Source organism: Lissotriton vulgaris, chromosome 7 (genome assembly GCF_964263255.1).
Source record: "Lissotriton vulgaris chromosome 7, aLisVul1.2, whole genome shotgun sequence".
NCBI classification, from domain to species: domain Eukaryota; kingdom Metazoa; phylum Chordata; class Amphibia; order Caudata; family Salamandridae; genus Lissotriton; species Lissotriton vulgaris.
Genome location: NC_141695.1, coordinates 1565924825 through 1565948652, shown reverse-complemented (window position 1 = coordinate 1565948652; position 23828 = coordinate 1565924825). Strand labels below are relative to the sequence as shown.

General features: G+C 47.7%; 1 protein-coding gene across 1 annotated transcript in view; it reads left to right on the top strand.

Moving 5' to 3' along the window:
• Positions 1–23828, top strand: part of PTPN1 (protein tyrosine phosphatase non-receptor type 1) — a 451311-nt gene that overhangs the window by 403670 nt on the left and 23813 nt on the right. Inside the window, exon 8 of the mRNA XM_086932463.1 lies at positions 23214–23449. Within this exon, the coding sequence (XP_086788589.1) occupies positions 23214–23449 (236 nt within the window). The remainder of the gene's footprint in view (positions 1–23213; positions 23450–23828) is intronic.

The following is a 23828-nucleotide window of genomic DNA, read 5'->3' as shown; positions in this document are numbered from 1 at the left end:
GAAGGACTCCCAGCAGCAGGAGGTCAGACTCGTGTCTGTGGTGGCAGCATCCATTTTGTGGAGCTGAGGCTTCAGTTAACTTTAACCGGGGTTCACAGTTACGTACATGTCGTGTCCCTCTAGAAGGGCGGAATGCTAACCCCATCGCCAGCATTGGTGAGGGGTCAGTATCCCGATTCGTATGACACCTTACTCGACATGTCTTGATAACGCGATACCGAAGTTATCGATATGGTACGCGTTATCATGGAACAGCCATTGGGTCTTGGTTCCGCAAGCTGCAACCGGGCTCGGCTCGTGCCAGAGCCCAATTCACACGATTCCACGCACTCCGCCTTCAGGATTGTCAAGGCCTGCCATAGGAGTGACTGATAGGGATTTGGGTGTCCACTTTAGGGTTAGATATAGGTATACTATATCTAAAGCAACGGGCGAGTACGCCACCTTGCCCCAGCTGTCGCGCAGCCAGTTGTGTCAGATTTAGATGGCCATCCAGGGGTGGCATAATACATGCTTCAGCCCCTGGTAGGCCCTGGGTACACCGATGCCCTGAGTTACAGGGTCTGACAAGGCGGCCCAGTATCAATTGGAAATGTACCTAAGGTACATGGAATCCATTTTAGAGAGAGAGCAGTAGGCCTGGGGTCCTGATTGGCAGGGCCCCAGGTCAACTAAGTCGGAAAACCAGCAAAACACCAGGCAAAAAGTCGGGGGTAACCATAGTCCGGTATCTACCTTCCTACAACCTCTTCTCTTTGAACCTATAACACCACATGGACAAGACACTGCCCCTATCTCACCCACATACTCAAATGTGGAGGCAGGGGATGGTGACAATGAGGAGTACAGCTATCCTGTTGACACTGATCCTGAAGATCACACCGAACCCTGGACAGACGCTGCTGACCCAGTAGATCCACAAACTGCCCCAGATAGTCATGTCTATGCTGTTAAAACCTCGCCTACTGATACACGGCTGCGTTTAATGCACTTATTGAAAGCGCAGCAAAAAGTCATGATGTCCAGCTCCATGCTGACCCTATTGAAGAGGATTTTTTGTTTGACACCTTCTCAACCTCAGAGAGAACTGTCAAGACTCTACCAATGCTAATGGGTGTCCTAAAACATGCTGGAGACATTTTTAAGGAGACCACAAGGGCAAGGGTGATAAACCCCAGCATTGAGAAGAAATACAAACCGGCACCTGGGGACCCTACGTATATCAAGGGACAGTTGCCGTTGGACTCTCTGGTTGTTTCCAATGCCCGGAAGAGGGCGAACTCGCAAACAACGGGTGATCCTCCTCCCCCTGACAAAGAATCTAAAGTGCTAGAAGCATCAGGGAAAAGGGTGGCAGCTCAAGCGGCCAATATCTGGCGCATCTCCAACACACAGGCACTCTTAGCCAGATATGACAGGGCTCATTATGATACACTTGAAACCCTGTTACAACACTTGCCAGATGAGTATAAGGAGGCAGCAGAGATGCTAATACAAGAAGGGAAACTTATATCAAACGCATCTATCAAGTGTGCGCTGGACGCAGCAGACACCGCAGCCAGGGCAATTAATACAAGTGTGATGTTACGGCGACATGCCTGGCTGAGAATCTCCGGTTTCAAGCCCGAGATACAAACCACCATACTAAATCAGCCTGTTAATCCTGATCACTCATTTGGCCCAGAGGTGGACACCACCTTGGAAAAAATCAAAAAGGACACTGACTTCAAAGTCTATGGGGGCTCTACAGTCGCAGCAGTTATGGGGTGGTTCTTTTCGTCGCTCCAACAATAGAGGAACTTCCAGAGGCCAGCTGTCCCAGCAGACACAATACAGTAAAGGAGGCATGCAGACCACTTACACCAAACAGAGTAGGGGTGGCTATCGTGGAAACTGCACCAAGGGCAGAGGTCGTGGAAACAGCTCCCGATCCTCCGCCACTAACAAACAGTGACGTCTTGCCACTGCCCCCGACCATACCACACCGGTCGGGGGGAGACTGCAACAGTTCCTGCCGGTCTGGAAATCAATCACTACAGACAGGTGGGTGAGGCAGCTTATCCAGTACGGTTATTGTCTGGAGTTAACATCCACTCCACCCAACATACCCCCAAGACACCGTCCTATGTCCACAGAGCATTTGCAATTATTGCAGCAGGAGGTAGTCTTCATGCTGCAAAAAGGAGCCATAGAGCTCGTGCCTGTGGAAGAAAAAGGTACAGGGGTGTACTCGCTGTACTTCTTGATCCCAAAAAAGGACGGGTCCCTCAGACCCATACTGGACCCTAGGCCCCTAAACCAGTACATTCTATCAGAACACTTTCACATGCTCACATTACAGCAGGTTCTACCGTTACTCAGTCATGGAGATTTCCTCGCAACATTAGATCTGAAGGATGCATATTTCCATATACCGCTACACCCGTCACACAGAAAATACCTCAGGTTCACCATTCAGGATCAGCATTATCAGTTCAAGGGCCTCCCTTTCGGAGTGACGACGGCGCCCAGGGTGTTTACCAAGTGCCTGATGACAGTGGCTGCACACCTACAGAGACAGAACGTTCACGTCTACCCTTATCTGGACGACTGGCTTATCCAGGCAAAGTCGGCCCAGCAGTGTGCCGCCCACATGTCCCACACCATTCACCTTCTTCACGATCTGGGGTTTTCACTGAATTATTTAAAGTCCCAACTTCAGCCCCCCAACGTACGGCAGTATCTGGGCGTGACAATAGATACTCTGGCAGCCAAACCACAGCCAAATTCAATGAGAATCAACAGCATGCAATTGCTGATACAACAATTCAAACCACAACACTCACTTCCAGCATGAGTGTTCATGCAGTTGATAGGCATGATGGCCTCCTGCATCTTCATAGTCCCGCACGCGAGACTACACATGCGTCCGCTTCAGGAGTGCTTAGCACGTCAGTGGAATCAAGCTCACGGACAGTTGAAAGACCTAGTGTTGGTGACCGGTCGCGCATACAATTCTGCATTGGTGGAATCCACAAAACCTTTGCAGGGGGGCGACCGTTACAGGAGCCTGTGCCACAGATTATTCTGACAACAGACGCATCTCTCCAGGGATGGGGAGCTCATGTACTCCACTACACAGTGCAGGGACTATGGACAGCACAGCAGAGGAAGATGCACATCAACCTTCTAGAACTGATGGCTATCTTCATGGCGATGAAAGCATTCAAGGTACATCTGTGCAACAAGGTTGTGTTGATCCGGACGGACAACAGGACGGCCATGTACTACATACAGAAGCAGGGAGGTACACACTCTCCACAGTTGTCTCATCTGGCTCAGAGCATGTGAAAGTGGGCCATTCAGAGGAACATCTTCCTCATGGCGGAACACCTCCCGGGCAAGGACAATCAGATGGCTGACCTGCTCAGCAGCTACAGCCACCAAATGCACAAGTGGGAGATACATCCATCAGTACTCCAGCTGTACTTCCAGCAGTGGGGTCATCCAGAGATAGACCTGTTTGCCACAAAGGAAAACGCCAAATACCAAAGCTTTGCCGCCAGGTTCCCACACCCACAGTCGTAGGGAAATGCGATATGGATGAACTGGTCAGGCATATTTGCGTGCGCTTTTCCCCCAGCACCTCTAATACCGCTGGTGGCACGCAAGCTGAAGCAACACTCGATGACCCTTATCCTGGTCGCTCCAACGTGGGCACGCCAACCATGGTACACCACGTTTCTAGAACTCTCCGTGGTGCCGCATTAAAGGCTGCACCTCACACCCAGGCTTTTGACGCAGAGCCATGGCGAAATTCAGCATCCAGATCCGCAACAGCTCAACCTGGCGATCTGGCTCCTGAGGTCTTAGAATTTGGCTACCTCAACTTGCCTCCTGACTGTATGAATATCATAAGGGAGGCAAGGAAGCCCACCACTAGAGCATGTTATGTGGCAAAATTGAAGCGGTTTGTCATTTATTGTGCCGACCACAACATCAACCCGCTAGATGCATCTACTCACAACATCATTTGTTATCTGTTACATCTATACGAATGCAATCTGGCCTATGCTTCCATTCGTATACATTTGTCCGCAATAGCAGCTTATCTCCAAAACAGGCAGCATCTCTCGCTTTTCAGAGTGCCTGCCATCAAAGTCTTTCTGGAGGGACTCAAACAAGTTATTCCTCCCAGACACCCACCAGCGCCTGTATGGAACCTAAACGTGGTCCTCACCAGGCTGATGGGTCCACCTTTTGAGCCTCTCCACTCATGCGAGATTCAATTCTTGACGTGGAAAGTGGCTTTCCTAATCGCAATCACATCGCTGCGACGAGTTAGTGAACTTCAGGCACTGACTATCCAGGAGCCATTCTTACAGATTCACTCCAACAGGGTGGTACTCCGCACTAACTTTAAGTTTCTGCCTAAAGTGGTTTCACAGTTCCATATTAATCAAACTATAGAACTGCCAGTGTTCTTCCAGAATCCTGAGTCAGTGGCAGAGAGAATGCTCCACACACTAGACGTCAAAAGAGCTCTAATGTACTACATAGATAGGACAAAAGATTTTAGGAAAACAAAACAACTGTTTGTTGCCTTTTCGCCACAACACAAAGGCAACCCCATTTCCAAAGCAGGTATAGCCAGGTGGATTGTAAGTGCATTCAGATTTGCTATCAAAAGGCCAAGCGCACATTAACGGTTCCCACGAGAGCCCACTCCACGCGAAAGTTGGGGGCCTCCATGGCTTTCCTTGGAAATATTCCTTTAGAAGACGTATGTAGCGCAGCCACATGGTCTACCACACACACATTTACAAAACACTACTGCGTAGATGTGCACTCCAAATAGCAGGCAGCTGTAGGGCAGGCTGTTCTAAAAACACTTTTTCAAACTGCTGCAGCTGGCACAGGCGGCCGCCGCTAATGGAGGGACTGCTATATATTCTATGCACAGATATGAATTCAGCAGCCCACATGCCTCGAACCGAATATGCTACTTACCAGTATGTATCTGTTCTTGGCATGTAGGGCTGCTGACATTCATATTGCCCGCCCTCCTCCCCGGCGCCTGTAGCGGCTGCAGCACTCAGAATTACTCTTAGCATGGTCATCACTAACGGTGTTACACTCCATCTTTGCCACAATGGCGAAAAACAATCTGAGGATGGAGAGGATGCCCATGCGCACTGTAGTCCAGGGGAGGAGCCACCTATCTCGTGATACTTCGAAGACTCTTCCAGGATAACAATGTGCAATCATCCGGACCCAACACTAGGCAGCAATCTATGCACAGATATGAATGTCAGCAGCCCTACATGCCAAGAACAGATGCATACTGGTAAGTAGCATATTCGTTCTGTTCCAAGTGAATTGCATTAGGAAGCAAATCTGAGTTTCTGACATCAGTATCAAATCAATCCATGTGCAGTGCAATATAGTACACAGTCATACAACAGAATAATGTACAGATGACGCTTTGCTCACATAGTGATTATATTTACAACATATAATATGCAAGACACAAATGCTTAATGAGTGAGTGCTTCAGGTGCTCGGTACCAGCACTTAATTGGTAGCACTGGCTCTAATGACAGTCCACTGCATGGTGGAGTAGTCTGTTTAATTTTGAGATGAGTATACAACAACCATGTTTATTAGCTCAAATCACATTGAGAATGAATGATACCGGCCTCTCACGCCATTATTATAGCTTTGTGTGGCCTGAAATAGTCTGAATTATCATACTTGTAGGAGTATGATGGCTAGGTGTTATGTTGGTACTGTCCTTGGCAGTGCTGGCAGGGGCAATGCATGGTGCAGGCTGCAATGGCCTTACGAGAAGGGCCCTGGCACTTATTCTTTTCAAATTAAGCTCTGCAAGAGTCTGTACAACCCCAATGGTTATATGTTAATCCAAACAAAATAGAGGGAAAAGGGTTATTCAACTGAATCTCACAGTGGTGTAGCAAGTTAACAATGGGTTCAGTAAGAGCAAGGAAAATTTCCTTTTTGACTGCTGTTGGAGTAATGACAGAGCAAGTCTCGGGGTTCAATGAGCCCCCTCGAGCTTTCTGCCCGGGTGCCACTGCACTTGCTCAACCAACAGTAGCTAATCCCCCTACTCTCTCATCTCTCTGTCCTAGTCTCCTCTTTACACTATCTCTTCTAAAGTGCCTGATGCGCCTGTTGTAATTACCTTGGGGTGCTGAAGGAAATGGCAGAGGTGCCAAAAGTGGCACTATTCAGTCAAAAACTGGCATCCTATGGCTCCAACCCCCATGGGGAAATGCCCAATGGAATAAATAGTAAGTCCAGCCTTGGAAGAGAGTCCTCTTGAAGTAGAGGGTGCTTATGAAACCAGTCCCCTCTCATTTTCCTTCAGGCACATTTCCTTGCATTATGCATGCAAACACGGGGGCTTGTGTAAAAGCAAATTTCTGATAGATACATCTGCCAGTGGATTCCTCACCTTGTAAATATCCCCCTGCGTCAGCAACGTTCGGAAAATTCTTTTGTAGCACGCCGGCGTGGACGACGTCACAGGAGCACGGCATCGCGCGCGCGACTCCGGCTGACGTCACAGACTCCTTATTAGGCCTACGTCGGCGTGATGACATTAGTTCCCCTTTTTCCGTGTCGTCGACGCTAACGGTTTCTGGGATCTCTTGTGTTGCACACAATAACTTTGTTGCTATTTATGTATTTCTGTATCTTTTCAAGCTGTTGTTCTTCGCCGAAGATGTCGTCGAAGAAGACAGGGTTTAAGCAATGTGGATCGTGTGCTAGGATGATGTCTATAACCGATCCTCATAGTGATTGCTTGTGGTGTCTGGGCTCGGACAACGATGTCTGAGGATGTCGATCCTGTTGAAAGATGAACTCGAAGGCTCTACGTGAACGAGAGGCTAAGCTTCTTCTGGCCAAGGTAAAGGGAAAAGATGCCAAGAGGTCTTCAAGGTCGAGATCCAGATGCTCGAGATCGAAGTCGATGTCGGTGTCGAAGACGAGATCGAGATCCAGGTCGAGGTCTCGATCGGAGTCGGCGTCGAAGTCTGCTTCGGGTCATGCTTCGGGTTCCTCGAGGAAAAAGCATAAGAGGAAGAAGCTTAGCTCGAGGCATCATTCCGGCATGGAGTCGGATTCGACGAAGAGGTCTTCATCCCGTAAGCACCGTAAGGACTTTTGGTCTCCCTCACCATCTCGTGAGCCTGAAGGTGAAGCCTCGCCCTTTCAGTCCCGAGGGCCATCTCCGTATCCGGAACCGAACCTGAATCCGTCTCTGGATGCGTGTCAGTCTTCTGAGCATGAGGAAGAAGACGATGAGAATCCTCAGGCTTCAGCGACTCGGGTGCATCATCCAGAGGGACAGGAGAGTCGTGAAGAAATGATTCTGGTGCAGCCTCCTCTGAAGCAGCCAGTGCGTTCGTACCCTCAGTTTTCTGGTCCTGGACAGGACCCCTCGCATTTCCTTAACGCCATGTATGGCGTGTATGCCAGAGCAATGTATCCCACTGTTGGTCCCGGCTGGTCCCATGGGTCCATTGTCATTTAATTTGGGCGTCCCTCAAGCGTACGCTCCGGCGCCTTTTCTGCCGTTTACGCAGACGCCTTATCTATCTTGGCCTGGATCGGCGCTGCCGAGGTCATCGACTCCGCGCACGGCTTCGCCGGTTCCGGAGCGGCCTCTTGATCAGATTTGAGATTCGACGTTGTTCCAGCTTCCCATCCTCAGGCTGTTCCAGTTCCTCACTCGACGCCGGTCCCGGCTCAGTCTGAGTCGTTACCGGATCGACGACTTTGGTTCGTTTGGAGTGGTCGAGGCGTAGGGCACAGTGTCTCATGGAAGAGAAGGAGTATGAGGATCCGGAAGTAGTGGAAGGAGAACCTCAGGATCAGGAAGATTATTTTGAGGATCTGCATAGTGCAAGTGGTTTTGAGTTTTCGCCAGAATAGGGATTGCTTGCAGTTTCGGATGCACCCTCTAAGGATGTGGCACCATACTATGTTGTAATTAAAAAGGCTGCAGAACTGCTTAACTTGACTTTGCCTTCACTAGAGTTTAAGTCTAACATTCTTACTGAGGTTCTACATTCACCCTCTTCTGTTGTTGAGCCGACTCTCCCATTCACTGAGGCTCTTACTGAAGCGATAATGGAAGTCTGGAAAAAGCCTTTGACTGCTCCTGCGGTGTCTAGAACTGTGGCAAGATGCTATAGGGTTGCACCTCGTGACCCTGAGTTCTTAACTTCCCATCCTTCGCCAGAAAGTCTGGTTGTTCAGGCGGCTTGTTCTAAAAAGTCGGCAGGTGTTTTTCCCCAAGTTCCAGGGGATAAGGACTCGAAAAAATTGGATCAGAATGCCAAGAAAGTATTCTCGTCAAGTAGCATGGCCCTGAAATCGACAAATGCTACTTGTCTGCTGGGCAGATATGTACATTCCTTGATGGATACAGTTAGGCAATTATCATCAAAGCTCCTGGAGGAAGCTAGGAAGAACTTCAATGAGGTTGTGTCTGACACGCAGGCTGCGGCTCGCCAGGTGACTCAGAGTGGCATGGACACGGCGGACTCTGGCCAGAATAATGGGTTCCTCAATCACCACTAGAAGGGCCGCTTGGTTGAAATAGTCTGAATTTTCATCTGATGTCCAGGCTGCTCTGTTGGGTTTGCCTTTTGATGGCACTGGCCTTTTGGAAAAAAGGCTGATGCGGCCTTAGAAAGGTTCAAAGATAGCAGGGCGACTGCAAGATCTTTGGGCTTACAGGCTAGAGGCTCTTCCACCAAGAAATTCAGGGGTTTTGGAAGGTCTTCTTTTCGTGCCTATAGGCAGAGCCAACACCAGCAGCAGCAACAGCAGAATCCTTTGTATAAGTCCTATAGAGGCAAACAAAGGGGCCATGCCCGAGGTCGTCAAGCCTCCTCCTCCTCAACTTCCTCTTCTAATACCCACCTACCACCTACAACAGCAAAGCAGCCCTAGATCCACCATTCTGGATCATGCGGGTCCTGTAGGGGGTCGGCTTACCTATTTTCTACGAGATTGGGAATCGGTTACTTCAGATCTTTGGGTTCTCAATCTCGTAGAGAATGGGTATGCTCTTCCCTTTCGGGAGTTTCCCCCCCCAATTACCCTCCTTGCCAAGATTTTTGTTCAGAGGACAACCTGCTTCTCTTGCAGGAAGAAGTCCTGGCTCTTCTCAGAAAGGGTGCGATAGAGGTGGTTCCGGAGCAGGAGAGGGGTCAGGGATGCTACTCCCGGTATTTCCTGATCCCCAAGAAGGATGGCAGGCTTCGTCCAATCCTGGACCTCAGGGTTTTGAACCTCTATTCAAGATGCTCACTCTTGCGCAGGTTCTTCAAGCGCTGCTGGAAGAAGACTGGATGGTGTCAATCGACTTGCAGGATGCGTATTTTCACATTCCGATCCTGAAGTCGCACAGCAAGTATCTCCGTTTTACGGTGGGTTTGCAACACTACCAGTTTGCGGTCCTTCCGTTTGGACTTACTACTTCGCCTCGAGTCTTCACCAAGGTGATGGCTGTGGTGGCAGCACACCTCAGGAGGTCAGGGATTCCAGTGTTCCCCTATCTGGACGACTGGCTGATCAAAGCAGAGTCGCCGGAGAAGGTGCTCCATCATTTGCAAGAGACAACTCAGTTGTTGCACAGGTTGTGTTTTTCAATAAATGTACCCAAATCTCACCTGGTGCCCTCCCAGCGCAACCTGTTCATAGGTGCGGTACTGGACACTGTGTGTCGTGCATTCCCTCCTCCTCAAAGGAGTCGCAACATACAGGAGATGATTCCTTTATTTCACAATGGAGCGGTTGTTCCAGTCCTGAAGGTCCTTCGTCTGCCTGGTCTGATGGCTTCTTGCATTCTGTTGGTCAACCATACACGCTGGCACATAAGGGCACTCCAGTGGTATCCGCAAAACGGAGATCTCAGGGAGTCAGTGAGGATCTCCAGAGAAACTGCGGCGGATCTGTCTTGGTGGGGCGTGGAAGGCAATCTGTCTCAAGGAAAGCCTTTTCAGCTGCCTCTCATCGGTGGCCACAGTGATAACGGATGCATCCACTCTAGGGTGGGGTGCTCATCTGGGGGACCTGGAGGTCAAAGGTCTTTGGTCTCCAGAGGAAAGGTTGCTTCACATCAACCTTCTCGAATTGCGGGCTATACGTTTAGCGCTCAAGGCCTTCCTCCCTTCCCTTCACGGTCGGTCGGTACAAGTCCTGACGGACAACACCACCGCGATGTGGTATGTCAACAAGCAGGGAGGAGTGGGATCGCGGTGTCTCTGCAGAGAGGCTCTGCGTCTCTGGTCCTGGGTTCAGGACCATCGGATTTGTCTGATGGCAAATCTGGCCAGAGTTCTGAACGTATGTGCAGCCAGTCTGTCGGCAGTTCTCGGCCGACCACGAGTGGAGGCTTCAGCCAAAGGTAGTTCAACACGTCTTCCGGATGTGGGGAACTCCTCGGGTGGACCTGTTTGCCACTCACGAGAATGCTCACTGCCCGTCGTTCTGCAGTCTCCAGTTTCCGATGCAAGGAGCTCTGGGAGACGCGTTTCAGTTGATTTGAGGCTCTCAACTCCTTTACGCATTTCCTCCCATACCCTTGATTCCTCGGGTTCTGACGAAGATTCGCCAAGACCAGGCCCAAGTTATATTGATCGCCCTGGATTGGCCAAGAAGGGTGTGGTACACAGATCTTCTCCACCTCTCCTCGTGCTCGCCGCTCGGTCTCCCTCACGGGGCAGACCTCTCCCAGATGGAGGGGCAGGTTCTACACCCCCACCTCCAGACCTTACACCTTCAAGCCTGGAGATGGAACGGGGCAACCTGAGCTCTTTTTCTCTCCCTCACGATGTGGTGGATGTCATTTTATCAGCCAGGTGTGATTCCACCAAGTCCATCTATTCTTATAGGTGGTCTAAATGTGTTGCTTGGTGTGGGGAGAGGTCCATTGACCCTTTCAGTGCTTGTTGGTCCAGTATTCTTCAGTTTGCAATTTCATTGGCCCAGCAGGGTTTTGCAGTGGCAACTATCAAGTTATTTGTCGGCCCTATTGGCTTTCCTTTGTTTGCCTGACCAGCTCTCTTTGTTTAAATCTCCGATTGTTTTATGTTTCATTAAGGGCCTTACCAATAAATTTCCCCCTACTCCTTTTAGGTTTCCTCAATGGGACTTGAACCTTGTTCTTACATTGAGACTTTTGTCTTTCAAAACGGTCTTCCTGATCGCAATTACCTCGGCAAGGAGGGTTAGTGAGCATCAGGCTCTTAGCTCTAAGCCCCCGTTCTTGACCATTCATGCTGATAGAATGGTTCTCAGTACCAGGGCTGCTTTTCTGCCTAAAGTGGTAACTCCATTCCATTTAGAACAATCTATTACCCTCCCTACCTTCTATCCTCCCCCTCCCCTCACCCTTCCAAGGAGGAGGAGAGGCTTCATCGCTTGGACCCTAGAGGGCGGTGAGCTTCTACCTGGACAGGACAAAGTAGTTCAGGTTGGATGACCAGCTGTTAGTTGGATTTGCTGGCTGCAGGAAGGGAAAATCGGTGCACAAGCGCACTCTTTCAAGATGGATAATTTTATGCATCAAGATCTGCTACTCCCTGGCGGGTAAGGACCCTCTTGAGGGTATAAGAGCTCACTCTACTAGAGCAAAGTCTGCTACTTCTGCTTTATCTAGGGGTGTACCTGTTGAGGATATTTGGAGAGCCGCGACTTGGGCCTCCTCCACACTTTCGCAAAGCATTACTGCTTGGATTCCGAGGTGAGGTGGGACGGCCACTTTGCGCGCTCCGTCCTCCAGGATTTTCTGGTATAGGAGAGTGGACACCCTCCTCCGGGAGTGGGGACTGCTGTGGGACTCTATTCACAAGGTGAGGAATCCACTGGCAGATGTATCTATCAGAAGTACAAGTTACTTACCTTCGGTAACGCTTTTTCTGGTAGAGACAGTATCTGCCTGTGGATTCCTCACTGACCCACCCGCCTCCCCGTTTTGTGCACTCTGCTATTCCTGAGTTTGTATTTTTATGTATATTTATATTTGTATATATATTGGGTTTTTGATACCTTTGCTATGCACTATGTGTGCAGTTTTGAATTGAATGTACTATGTACACTGTATACATGTATACCTACTGTCATTGGTACATCCGGGTGCCTCAAAGGCACGGAAAAAAGGGCGGAACTGATGTCATCACGCCGACGTAGGCCTAATAAGGAGTCGGTCATGTCAACCAGAGTCGCGCGCGATGCCGTGCTCCTGAGGTCGTCCACGCCGGCGTGCTACAAAAGAGTTTTCCGAACGTTGCTGACACAGGGGGATATTCACAAGGTGAGGAATCCACAGGCAGATACTGTATCTACCAGAAAAAGCATTACCGAAGGTAAGTAACTTGTTCTGCGCCGGTGCGTCACTTTTATTGATGCACCGGCAGCGCAATGGGCTTCCCCATGTTTACAAGGCCATGTTAAGTCATCCTGCAAGACTTTTCATGGCTTTGTAAATATGTTTACCCTTTCACGCATAAGTCTGCATGAAAGGGGCATTCCCTAGGTGTTGCTGTGGGTGTTCCCACGTAACATCCATGGAACTTGATGCATTCCCAGATTTACAACATTTTGTAAAGCTGGAAATGCGACTGAATCCTACGCATCCCCAGGTGAGGCGTAAGGAGCAACGAGGAGAAAAATATGTATTTCTCCTCTTTTTTTTCTCTTTCTATGCGTGCTGCATTCTGAATCACACATAGAGATAATGCCTTTAATGATTGTTTTTGTGTAGAAAGGGACACCTTCCTGCACAAAAACAAACGTCTCCTCAGCACCGGTACCCTTGCAAAATGAGGCAAGTGTCTGCACTGATGCATGGATGGCGCAGGGGAGAAGGACAGGAATGGGCCTTATCTTGTAGATACGGAGCATTCCTGCCTTTTTGTTTTTACGCACGACAGAGAAGCAGGAAGGCTTGCTGTGCTGCCGTGTGTCAAAATATTGTAAACGAGGTCTATTGTGCCTTTGAGGGACAGGCCGCAGTCACAACAGACTCTCTCCTAAGGCACTGATTCCAAATGTATTGAAATCCTGATGTGATCATTTTGACCTTGAAAGTACAGGAAGCTGGGTATTGGTCATTTTGTGCTGCCAAATCAATTTAGGGTTTCGAGATCGCCCCTAAGGAATGTAGAGTTAACAAAAAAACTGGGGTTGCCACACAATTTCGGGGACTTTTTCTGGAGACATATTCCACCATATTTGATCTGGTGAATGCATCCCCAGAACCACCAAAGGTTCTAATATCAAAGGCTGGTTTACCCCATTAGAAATAATTTCCTAATCAGGCGATCATTTTTTGTTTCTGCTGAAACTGCGAGTTCTGAGTAACTTGAATTGATAGGTCTGATGTGTAAAATAACGCTTTGGCAGGTGTACGCTCCCGAAATTGCACACCACACACATTGCCTTCAGCCTAATTTCGTTGCCTCACTAATAGAGCAGACCCACCCACTTGGACCTACATCCACCCTTGTCCTTTCAAGCCTATCCGTCCGCCTCCATAAAATGTCCTATCCACCTACGCCTCCTTTATCCTCAGCCTACCCCTCAGTACCTATCTGTCGCCCCATTCCCATCTGATCTCCAGTTAATGCCTTAATTACCTTTTGACGTGGGCTTATCAGTTTTTATGCCCACCCCTCACCAAACTGGCCCGCCAGTCCAGAAATAAAATAAAGTAGAATTCATACTAAAAACTCCAGCAAGTAGTACGCATTCCCCAAAAATTGACATGGAAGGCATAAGTGTCACTAAATAACACACAGTCCTCAAATTCAATCTCCCTATGAATTTGTGAGTCCTTTCCAACTCATAAAATACCTTCATTTTGCAATTGGCCGCCGCCTTGGCCTTGCTGCAAGCCACAGGCCTGAAAGCTGCCATTCAAACTCTCTTACGAGACAGTTTAGTCAATAACAAATATGTCCGTGCACAATGGTTGTGTATTAAATATACCATGTTTAAGTCAGCCGTTCACCACCCACAGGGGTCCACATTTACTAATGCTACGTATAGGGTTTGTGACACAAACCTCTCACAAAGTATTAGGGTGCGATTTACTATCCATGATTTGCATTGGATACTATCCCAAAGTAACTCAAAATTGTGCTATGCGCTGCTTTGTTTCATTCCGTCTACTGGGCATTCTGTGGTTGGTGCATGGGCTTTCCCATGTGACCACCGATGGACTTAGATGCAAATCCATATCTACAGCATTGATAGAGAGGGGTTTGTGCCACAATCTTAACACCTCCTCAAGGCAGGTGGAACAAGGAGAAAGGTTTTTAAATTCTCCTCGATTGTCCCATTTTACATGTGAGCTGCATTGTACAACACACATACATAGTGGAACAAGCCTAAAAGCATAGTTTTTGTACTGGAAGGTTCTTCTTCCAGTACAAAACCTATGTTTCAGAGAGCGCACATGTCCTTGTACTATGGCATAAGGGTATGTGAGTTGGCAAATGGCTGCTATGAGCAGTAGCATAGCCAGTGTGTCATGGGCCTGCGCAAGGAAGGAAATGGCCCTCTGGCTACTGTTTGAGTTATAAATTGGGTTCCCGGTTTTATGGTATTTATATTTTTGTAATTTCCATCTGTATATATACATATTATTTTTGCTAGTTTTACCTGTATTTATACATATTTATTGTAGCTTTTGTGAAAAAATTGTGCTGAAATGTGTATATTTCTGCATTTATTTAATCAGTTAATGTGCACTCGTGCCAGTCTGGTTTCAATGATCTATACACACTCAATGATAAACTTGTAAGTAAATATGTTCATTTTTGTATCAAGGTTGTGCAAATCTATTGCTGTTTAAGACTCATTACTAAAATCTATATATATTTTTTAATCCCCTTGCCTGTCAATCCCCACAGCTATTGGCCCGGCAGTCATGACTGACAGCGGTTAGAATCACTTAAAAACAACCCAATTTCCGTTTTTATCCACATTGTAAAATAAATACAGACAGGAAAATATATGGTTTTCTGTCGGTATCTGTAAAAATCAGTAAAAACGGAAAACAGTCAGCCTTAATTATAAAATACAACTATAATCAGGGTGCAGTGGGCCCCTCAGACCTCTGGGTCCCTGCCACTGTACCTGCAGCGCCAGTGTAAGCTGGGCTGCTTCCCTAAAGTGCACCAACACTGGGAGAGAGAATAAATTCACCATATCTTAGTAGATACAGCACATTCTTTCTCTCTCCCTGTGAAACACGATAGCGAAACAACTTTGATGCACCGTTGCCTTGTCTCAAAAAAGATCAAATCTGTGTCCAGACATGTATTGTTATGCAGCTCAGCAGTACTTATTTTATCATCTTCAGAAGGATGTAGGCTGAGTGGGCTCCCTGAAGTTCAAACGTGTGACCATGAGGTCAAACACAGACTCCTAGAGTAGATGCATGCTTCCACTGAGCCCAACTCCTTCATTTCTCTCAAATCCTTTTTCATTTGTTAAAGCAACACCATTCCAAGTCACTGAGCCTAATTGTGTATTTCTAAGATGAAATAGTAAAGTTGTTCAGGAACAGTAGGCAAATGACAGAATTGAATCCCTGTAGTTCACCGAAGCGCCTGCATTCTCTGAATATTAAACCCATCCGACTTAACAAAGTGCCGCCTCTCGGCCCTGCTTTCTTGCCGCATTTCCCAAGGCCTTTTGACTGCACAATAGAAAATACAATTTTCAAGGTAAAGTTTCAACTCCTAAAATAAAAATGCCCGGCCCCAGCCACACATACTTCCTTAAAGGCATACATGGGCAGATGAAATCCTCCTCCCCATTTCTTTAACTTGTCCAATCTGACCCATCTTTGATGTTTTTAAACCTAACCACCAGCTGCTCACCAATGCATATCCTCCCATTGCAAACCCAACACCACCTCTTGCTCAAGCAACTCTGAGACCCCGAGCACCACAAGAGCACCCGCATTACACATAGCGTGAATACTGTCCCCTCCCACTCTTTGACGTCACACTTCCCTCATACATGTCCCTTTCGTTTTCCCATCCTTGTCAGCATTATTCTCCACATCTCTCCACCCTAAAAGCTTGTTGATGGCCCATGTGGCTATGTTGTGAGCAAATTTACCAACCAGAGGTGCTGCATAATTGTGAAAATCAGAGCTGCCACGTGGCCTCATGTCCAGTAAGAAAGCTGTAGCCGGGTCTGAATTTTTTTTTATCCAAATGGTCTAGGACTCACTTGCAGCCACCTTCTATAAAGACAAACGCAAAACTGCTAATTGGAAAATGCAGAGTGGTGTAGGCTCGGTCCACCCACGGACCACTCCTGCCTCGACAGACTCAGACTCACCTGAAGGGCTGACTGCTGAGGCCTGACCTGCAGCTTCAGAGGCAGGCACGAGACACGGCAGGGGCAGGGCCAGGCTAGCCAAGCAGGCAGGGGCTCTAGTAATAATTTGAATTATTGTGCTCGGTAAGTGAAGGACGGTCCTTCTCAGTTTCTGGCGTGGCTGCCTTACCTCACAAGTTACGCATACTTTAATTCCGCTCCGCAATGCGCATGACCAATTCAATGAAATCGGTCACAAGCCCCACCCTGGACTTGCACAGGCTGGCAGATGCGGAGACAACTGCGCACCGCGCACCCACCCACCATTTAATTTATGTAGAACACTGCCTCAGAGGCCTGACCAGGGCCTCGCGTGTGCACTGCCTAGTTGAACTTGCGCATCATTTAATTCAGTCTTGATTTAATTTAACACTGTGAAGAGCGGCAGCCTCTGATGCCCGGCCGGGGCCCTGCTTTGCTCGGCGCACCATTTAATTAATGAAGCGCCTCTAAACCCGGTCAGGGCCCCGGGCGTGTGGCTGCGCACCATTTAATTTATTAAGATGCGGGGCGTGCGCACCTTCATGATGAGAGGCTACGCAGGTGCTGGCTCCCGCTGAGTGAGGGGGCCCCTGGAGCGAGGCGGGGTTCTGTGTTACCCCCTGATTTATATGATGATATAACATCAATAAAATGTGCACATAAAAGAGCTTTATAAACACCCACAACAGACTGGCTGTCCAGCTCACACTACGTGCTATTAAAAATGTATATGCTGCGGGAAAAGAAAACTACAGAAAAACATCTTGCAAAACGCAAATGCTGTGTTTGTGACGTAACATAAGCTGGATATGAGATATTTAACCCGTTCCGCGCTGATGACGGAACCGCTCCGTCATCCGCCTCGGTAGCGCTGTGCTGATGACTGAGCGGTTCCGTCATGGCCCGCTCGCCGCGCCTGCGCGGCGCGTTCTATTGAGCGGGCGGGGCCATGACGGAACCGCTCCGTCATAAGCACATCGCTACCGAGGCTGATGAGGGAGCGGTTCCATCACCAGCAGGAGAGTGCCGCGCGGCCCCCCCAACCCCCTAGCGCTGCGGCGGAATTGCCGCCGCAGCAGCGAAGGGGTTAAAAAGAGCTACCTCGCCCACGTGGGTTGTCTGAACCACATGTACAGCAATTGTTCAGAAACCGAGCATTTTTTTTTTGCCTGTAAAGCAAAGGACAGACTATAGGCCCGAAAGAGTCCCGTTTCAACGTCAGCTTTTAACTACTGTTGAGTCTGGCACCTGGAGGGCCCCGCCCCACATAAAGCCCTGCTTCCACTCCTACATCCCGCCCTATTTCACAGTTTCCGTGGTTCTGAATATTATTCATGTACTTTTTCAGAACTTAGTCTCCCATTTGATGTTTTGTTAGTTCTTGGGGCCCTGCTCTGCATATCATGGCTGGTGGGGCTATTTTGATTTTGTAATCTTGTTAGTCTGACATTTGAGTTTGTCACATATTAGAACATTGGAATGTTGGGAGCTCCATTGAAAACAATTGAGTGCTCTGGGCTTATAATGGCTGGTATAAGCCTGGAGCTCCAACATTCCAATGCTTCTTTGTTCACAGCTCTGGCTGTGAACAAAGGGGTCAAGGAGTCTGAGGGGATTCCAATCCCCTCACTCTCCCAAAAGGCTTTGTTTTTTTGTTTGAACATTCTGTCCTCTAGTGACAGAATGTTCTAATAGCCTTCCCTTATGTGGTCTCCATACCTGCCCTTGTGGTCGGTGGGAACTATCAGCACCGTTGCTAGCCCCCAGTCAGGTACCATTACATCGGAAGAAGATACCTCCTCCTCCCAGTACCTTTAAACTCTGGCACCATAATGTCAGGTCCCTGTCGAAGCACCATCGAGATATATGCGAGCTGATCTCGTTAGAAGGCCCTGATGCCTTCTTTATGACGGAGACCTGGCTAGGCGATGAGGACGTGGCTATTATCAACTTGGCCCTTCCTCCGGGCTATGCAATCCACACCTTAAATCGTAAGGGAAGAGGAGGCGGTATAGCCGTAGCTTTTAAAAACTGCCATACCTGTACCTGGAAGCCCATGGACTTGATCGGGGCTGAGTGCGCCCATTTTTCCATCAGCGTCGGTCAGACACAAACACTATCAGGCCTTCTGATATATCGCCCCCCAGGGAGTGACTGTGCCTTTAGGAAAGCTCTTCCAGAGCTGGTCAGCTCTCTGTCTCTGTCCTCCTCCAATATAACCATCATCAGCGACCTTAATATACATTTTGATGCCACGGAGTTACCGTCGGTTAGTAGTTTGCTGGATGATCTCGAAGCAGTGCAGTTATCTCAACTGGTCCGTCTCCCGACCCATGAGGGTGGCCATATCCTTGACCCGGTTTTCACTAACCTCCAACTGGTCAAGGTTTCTCCTCCTAGACCTATGGGATGGAGCGATCACCATATCATTGAGCTCTGTGTCACAATGGTAACACGCTCTACCGGGAAGCCTGATAAAATATCTTTCAGGCGTCCCTGGAAAAAACTCAAACTAAAGGACTTCCACCGTCTTTTGGCCACCACTCCTCTGGTTCTTAAAGATGACGTTGCAACTGGTTACAACATCTTTGGCGCCTGGATTGTCCAAGCGCTTGATGCACTCATTCCGGCCAAATGGAGCAGAAATCGCTCTTCTCAGCCTAACCCCTGGTACTCGGAGGCACTTAGGCGGATTAAAGCCACCTGCCGTCAAGCCGAAAGAGCATGGAGGAAAAACTGACTACTATGCTGGTGAGTTCCAGGCTAGCTCCAATCCGTCCAAACTGGTCTTCAAGGTCTTGAAGGAGCTCACTGCGAACAGACTTCCTACTACGGAGATTTGCTCCCTTGCTCACTGCGAGTTGTTAGCTAGCTTCTTTGTGGAGAAAGTTAACACCATCTATCGCTCTTTTCCCAAAGCTGATTCTGACAATACGATATTGCGTTCATCACAGTGCTTGGCTACGCTTCCCATACCATCGGAACCGGAGTTTAATCTCCTAGCGGCCAAGGTTAAGTCTGGTTCGCCGGATGACCCTTTGAGACCGGCCCAGTTTTTGGACTCGGCGTCTATTTGCCTCCCACCGATTCGACAATTGGTGGATCAATCCCTCACCACCGGGTCAGTGCCACCTAGTTGGAAGGCTGCCTGTGTCATGCCCATCATAAAGAAGCCAGGACTGGATCCAGTGAAGCCGGAGAGTTATCGACCTATCTCCCTCCTTCCATGGGTGACAAAGATCACAGAGGCTCATGTGAATAACATCTTAACGAAACATCTGACCTCTGCACACCTACTGGATCCCACACAGAATGGTTTTAGATCTGGCCATAGTACAGAGACGGCACTCCTATATATGGTTGAACATCTCCGCTCTGTACTAGATGCAGGTCAAACGGCGGCACTGGTCTTATTAGACCTCAGTGCCGCCTTCGACACTGTATCCCATTCCATTCTTATCCGTAGGCTTGGTGAGGCAGGCATATCTGGTAAGGCGCTGGATTGGTTCCAATAGTTTCTCTCGGAACGATCATTTCAGGTAGTAGTGCCACCGTTCAGATCAAAACCTCACGCCATTACTCAAGGAGTTCCGCAAGGGTCGGCGTTGAGCCCCACTCTTTTCAACTTATACGTCCAACCATTGGCGGCGGTTGCGAAGAGTTGTGGTCTCACAATGGTATCTTACGCCGATGATACCCAGCTGGCAGTGGTTCTCAATGGGGACTCTGACCAATTGGCATCAAACTTTGCGGATGGTCTGAGGGCTGTTGCTGGCTGGCTTACCACCAACTGTTTACAGCTCAACGCCCTCAAAACCGAGGTGATGGTGTTAGGGAAACATCCAGATCTGTGGGGTGCGAGCTGGTGGCCTAACGAGTTGGGACCCCCTCCTAAACCGGTCTCCGAACTTAAAATCTTGGCGTGTGGCTGGACTCCAAACTTACCTTCTCGTGTCATACTAAGAAGGTGGCATCTACATGCTTTGGCATCCTGCGTGGTTTGAGGCCTATCCTCAAATTTTTTGATGCCCCCACTCGCCAGTTTGTGATTCAAGCCAGCATTGCATCAAGGCTTGATTATGCAAGTTCACTGTTTTTGGGTGCCAATCAGGCGGAGGTCCAGCGACTCCAATGGGTGCAGAACGCGGCTGCCAGGGCTCTGGTAGGCCTGCCACGGTTCTGTTCAGCCCGCAGCACAATTTGTAAATTACATTGGCTGCCAGTAATCAGGCGCATAGAGTTTAAGACTCTGTGTTTCGCGTAAAAAATCCTCAAAACGGACACCCCTACCATTCTCCAGCATCTTCTGACCCTGTATACGCCATCTCGTAGCCTTCGCTCTGCGGGTCAAAATTTAGCACTTGTTCCGCGCTTTAAAAAAAGTAGATTAGGTGGTCGCTCTTTTACTGTGTTGGCTTCCAAGCTATGGAATGCGCTTCCTGCGCACATTCGATCTATAGAAGATCTTTTGGTTTTCAGGAAGGCTGTTAAAACGTATCTCTTCCCCCTGCCTTATTAAAATGTTCTGACCGTTTTACTCTGTTAGTTATGTTGCCTTTTCAGTTATAGCGCCAGGACGCCCCTTCGCTGGGGCAGCTGTGCGCTCAAAAAAACTAAGTAACATAACATAACATAACATTATAGCCCTTCGTAGATGGGCTATACCGCTTTTAAAGTCCCTCTCCCTTTTTCAAGGCCCTCGCCTTCGGCTCGGGCCTTTAACGCTGGAGAGGGCCTTTAATAGCCGGTATAGCCCTCTACGGCGGGCTATAAGGCTATAGTAAACGTTAAGATTGTACAGAGACCCATCGAGTGGCTATGCTGTTTAGGATGCATGTTCCAATCCTAAACTGTATCTCTTCTACTTTATTTTCCTTGTGTTTTTTGACACAGGTTCTTGGTTAATTTCCCTGAGGCTGGGAACAATGCTGCCTCTGTCTGGTTATTTTAGTGTATTGCCGCATCTGACTATCCAGGTTCAGGCTGGGTAGAGATTGAAAGTTATTGGTGCCAAAATGTAAGATCTGGACTGATATTAATACAGTTTTTGGGTCTGGTTCACTTTAAAAGTCTTTCCAGGAGTTAGAGACTCTTGATTGTGTTTAGGCAATTAACACATATTGTCAGGATATCCCATACTTAAAATTAGGTGATTCTGAAAGATTGTTCTCGTTTCATATTGGCACAGTACTTGAAAGTCAATATTTGTCCTTGAAATCTGACCATATTGACTATGGATTATAGTGCATTACTGACATACAATGTATTATTGTACCTTTTTTCAACTTAGGGAGCCTCATTTTTATAACAAGTTTGTGATCTAAAGGTAACCATGCCTGACACGGGTATTCTTTCAGAGTTGAAGCTGACTAACTGAAATAAGCCTTTCTTTAGTTGTTAGTTTAGCATTCAGGTTTGAACGTCCATTTTTTCCCCAGTAGTTGGTGAAAGGTTAGAAGTAGCTCACAGATAGAAGACCAAGAATGTATATCGCATATATATGTATCAAGAGATAGGTAGGAGTACTATTAAGGTAGTTCTAGAGGTGCTAGAGTATAGGCAGAAGTTGAAACGGGCTAAAGAAGAACAAAACCAAGAATGGGAAGAAACTGGTATTTGTATATGTGAAGGTATGACGATGAGAAGAGAAAAAAGAAGAGCTTGTTGGCTAGGGTGGCAGAGGGTGACGAGTTACTGTACAAAAGACAATGTTGACAGAGAAGGGGACGAAGGAGCTACTTAAGGTCCACCAGTGAAATAAAGGATCTATGCGATCAAGGGAATAACGCGTGCATGATATTTTTCCATATTCAGGATATCCAACAAAGGGGTTCGATATCCTGGGAATATCATTCTTTGGGAACAATTAAAGAAAACCAGTTTTCCTGTGATGGAAGTTTTCCTCAAGAATTGCGTAAAACCGCCAAACATATTTTTCCATTTTCACCTTTAATTCTTCTCCTTGTTGCTGCCCTACTTTTAGTTCATTGCTTCATTTTCATCTCTCCTCTCCCTCTTTTTAGTCTGCATAATTATTTTTGTCTTTTACCTGGACTCCTTCAATTGTATAAGTAGGTTTCCTTTGATATACCCTGCTTCTTGCACTTTTGTTCGCTGTTTGTAAATGCCATTTGTAAAGCGCACAGCTACCTCCAACAGAGGTGTCCCGGCGCTGTCTGTATACCGCTTAGGAACCCTTCCTGGTTGTTACCTGTGGAATGTCCACTCCTGGGCACCCCCAAGGTGATGCCAGGCATCCCTGCGCTGTTGGGGCCATTGTGGAGGTTAAGCAAGCTATTGCCCAGAGTTGCAGAGTGGGACCCATGATTAGAATAGGCAACGAGGCGAGAATTATCAGGTCCGATGAAATTGAGCCCAAGACCCGCCGAGGCGGGTATTGAACCCTGGTCCTGGACCAGACCCTGCATCAGGGTCTGCCGCTCTAACCATTTGAGCCACACTTAACTTAACCGTATGTTGATGATGCAACACTGTCATATTTGACATAGATGTCTATGAAGTATGTCAATTTAGAGGTCAAACTATTAACAGCACCATCATATTATTTCACCCTGAACTTCGTGTCAAAAATATTTGAGCTTTTTACTTTTTTCTTGAGTTGGTATTGCTCCATTAATACCAATATATTGGGACAATGCAAATGGGGTGATCGGTAGTTCATTAATGGTGTATTGTCTTTTCCTCCACTGTATGGATTTTTCTACATATTTATTTTTATTCTTTATTATTTTAAAGAGGGAGCGTCCCTCATACATAAACAAAATTGTGATACATGTGTTTTTTGCATCAAGGAACAATGGAAAGAGCAGTCAAATGAGGATTCAGACCCACCTCCGGACCATTCGCCTCCTCCACCAAGACCACCAAAGCGCAGTCTGGAAACTCACAACGGCAGAATGCACGAACAGCCTGGAAGCTTCCCTAAAGAACTTGTTATAGAAGAGATGGTTAAATGTGTTGACAGTGTTGTGCAGAACACCTTACCGGATGACGGATCTTCCATTAATTTACACCAAAACACAGAGAGGTAATTTACTGAACTAGTAGGGCTTATACCTTGCTTGCTTTAATGTAGAATGTGCTAAACTAGTTGTTTGTGAGTCTGGGAAATCTATGGGTTACTTATTTTTTTTTTTAAATTGTAAAAATTAAATTGGGACTTTTGATTGGCCTTGTTGTTTGGTAACATCATTGAAAACCTTGAACGGTTTTGATTAAACAATGAGGGCTAGTAGAGACATGCACATATTGATATTTTATGATGGGATGCTTCACAAGAAATCTACTTAAAGCAAGCATAATAAATTCTTGAACAATTCTGTTTCCTAAAAGAGTTAATTGAATGGATTGGGAAGATATATTCCCTAAAACACGAGTCGATGGGATGTTTATGGTGACAGTACAAA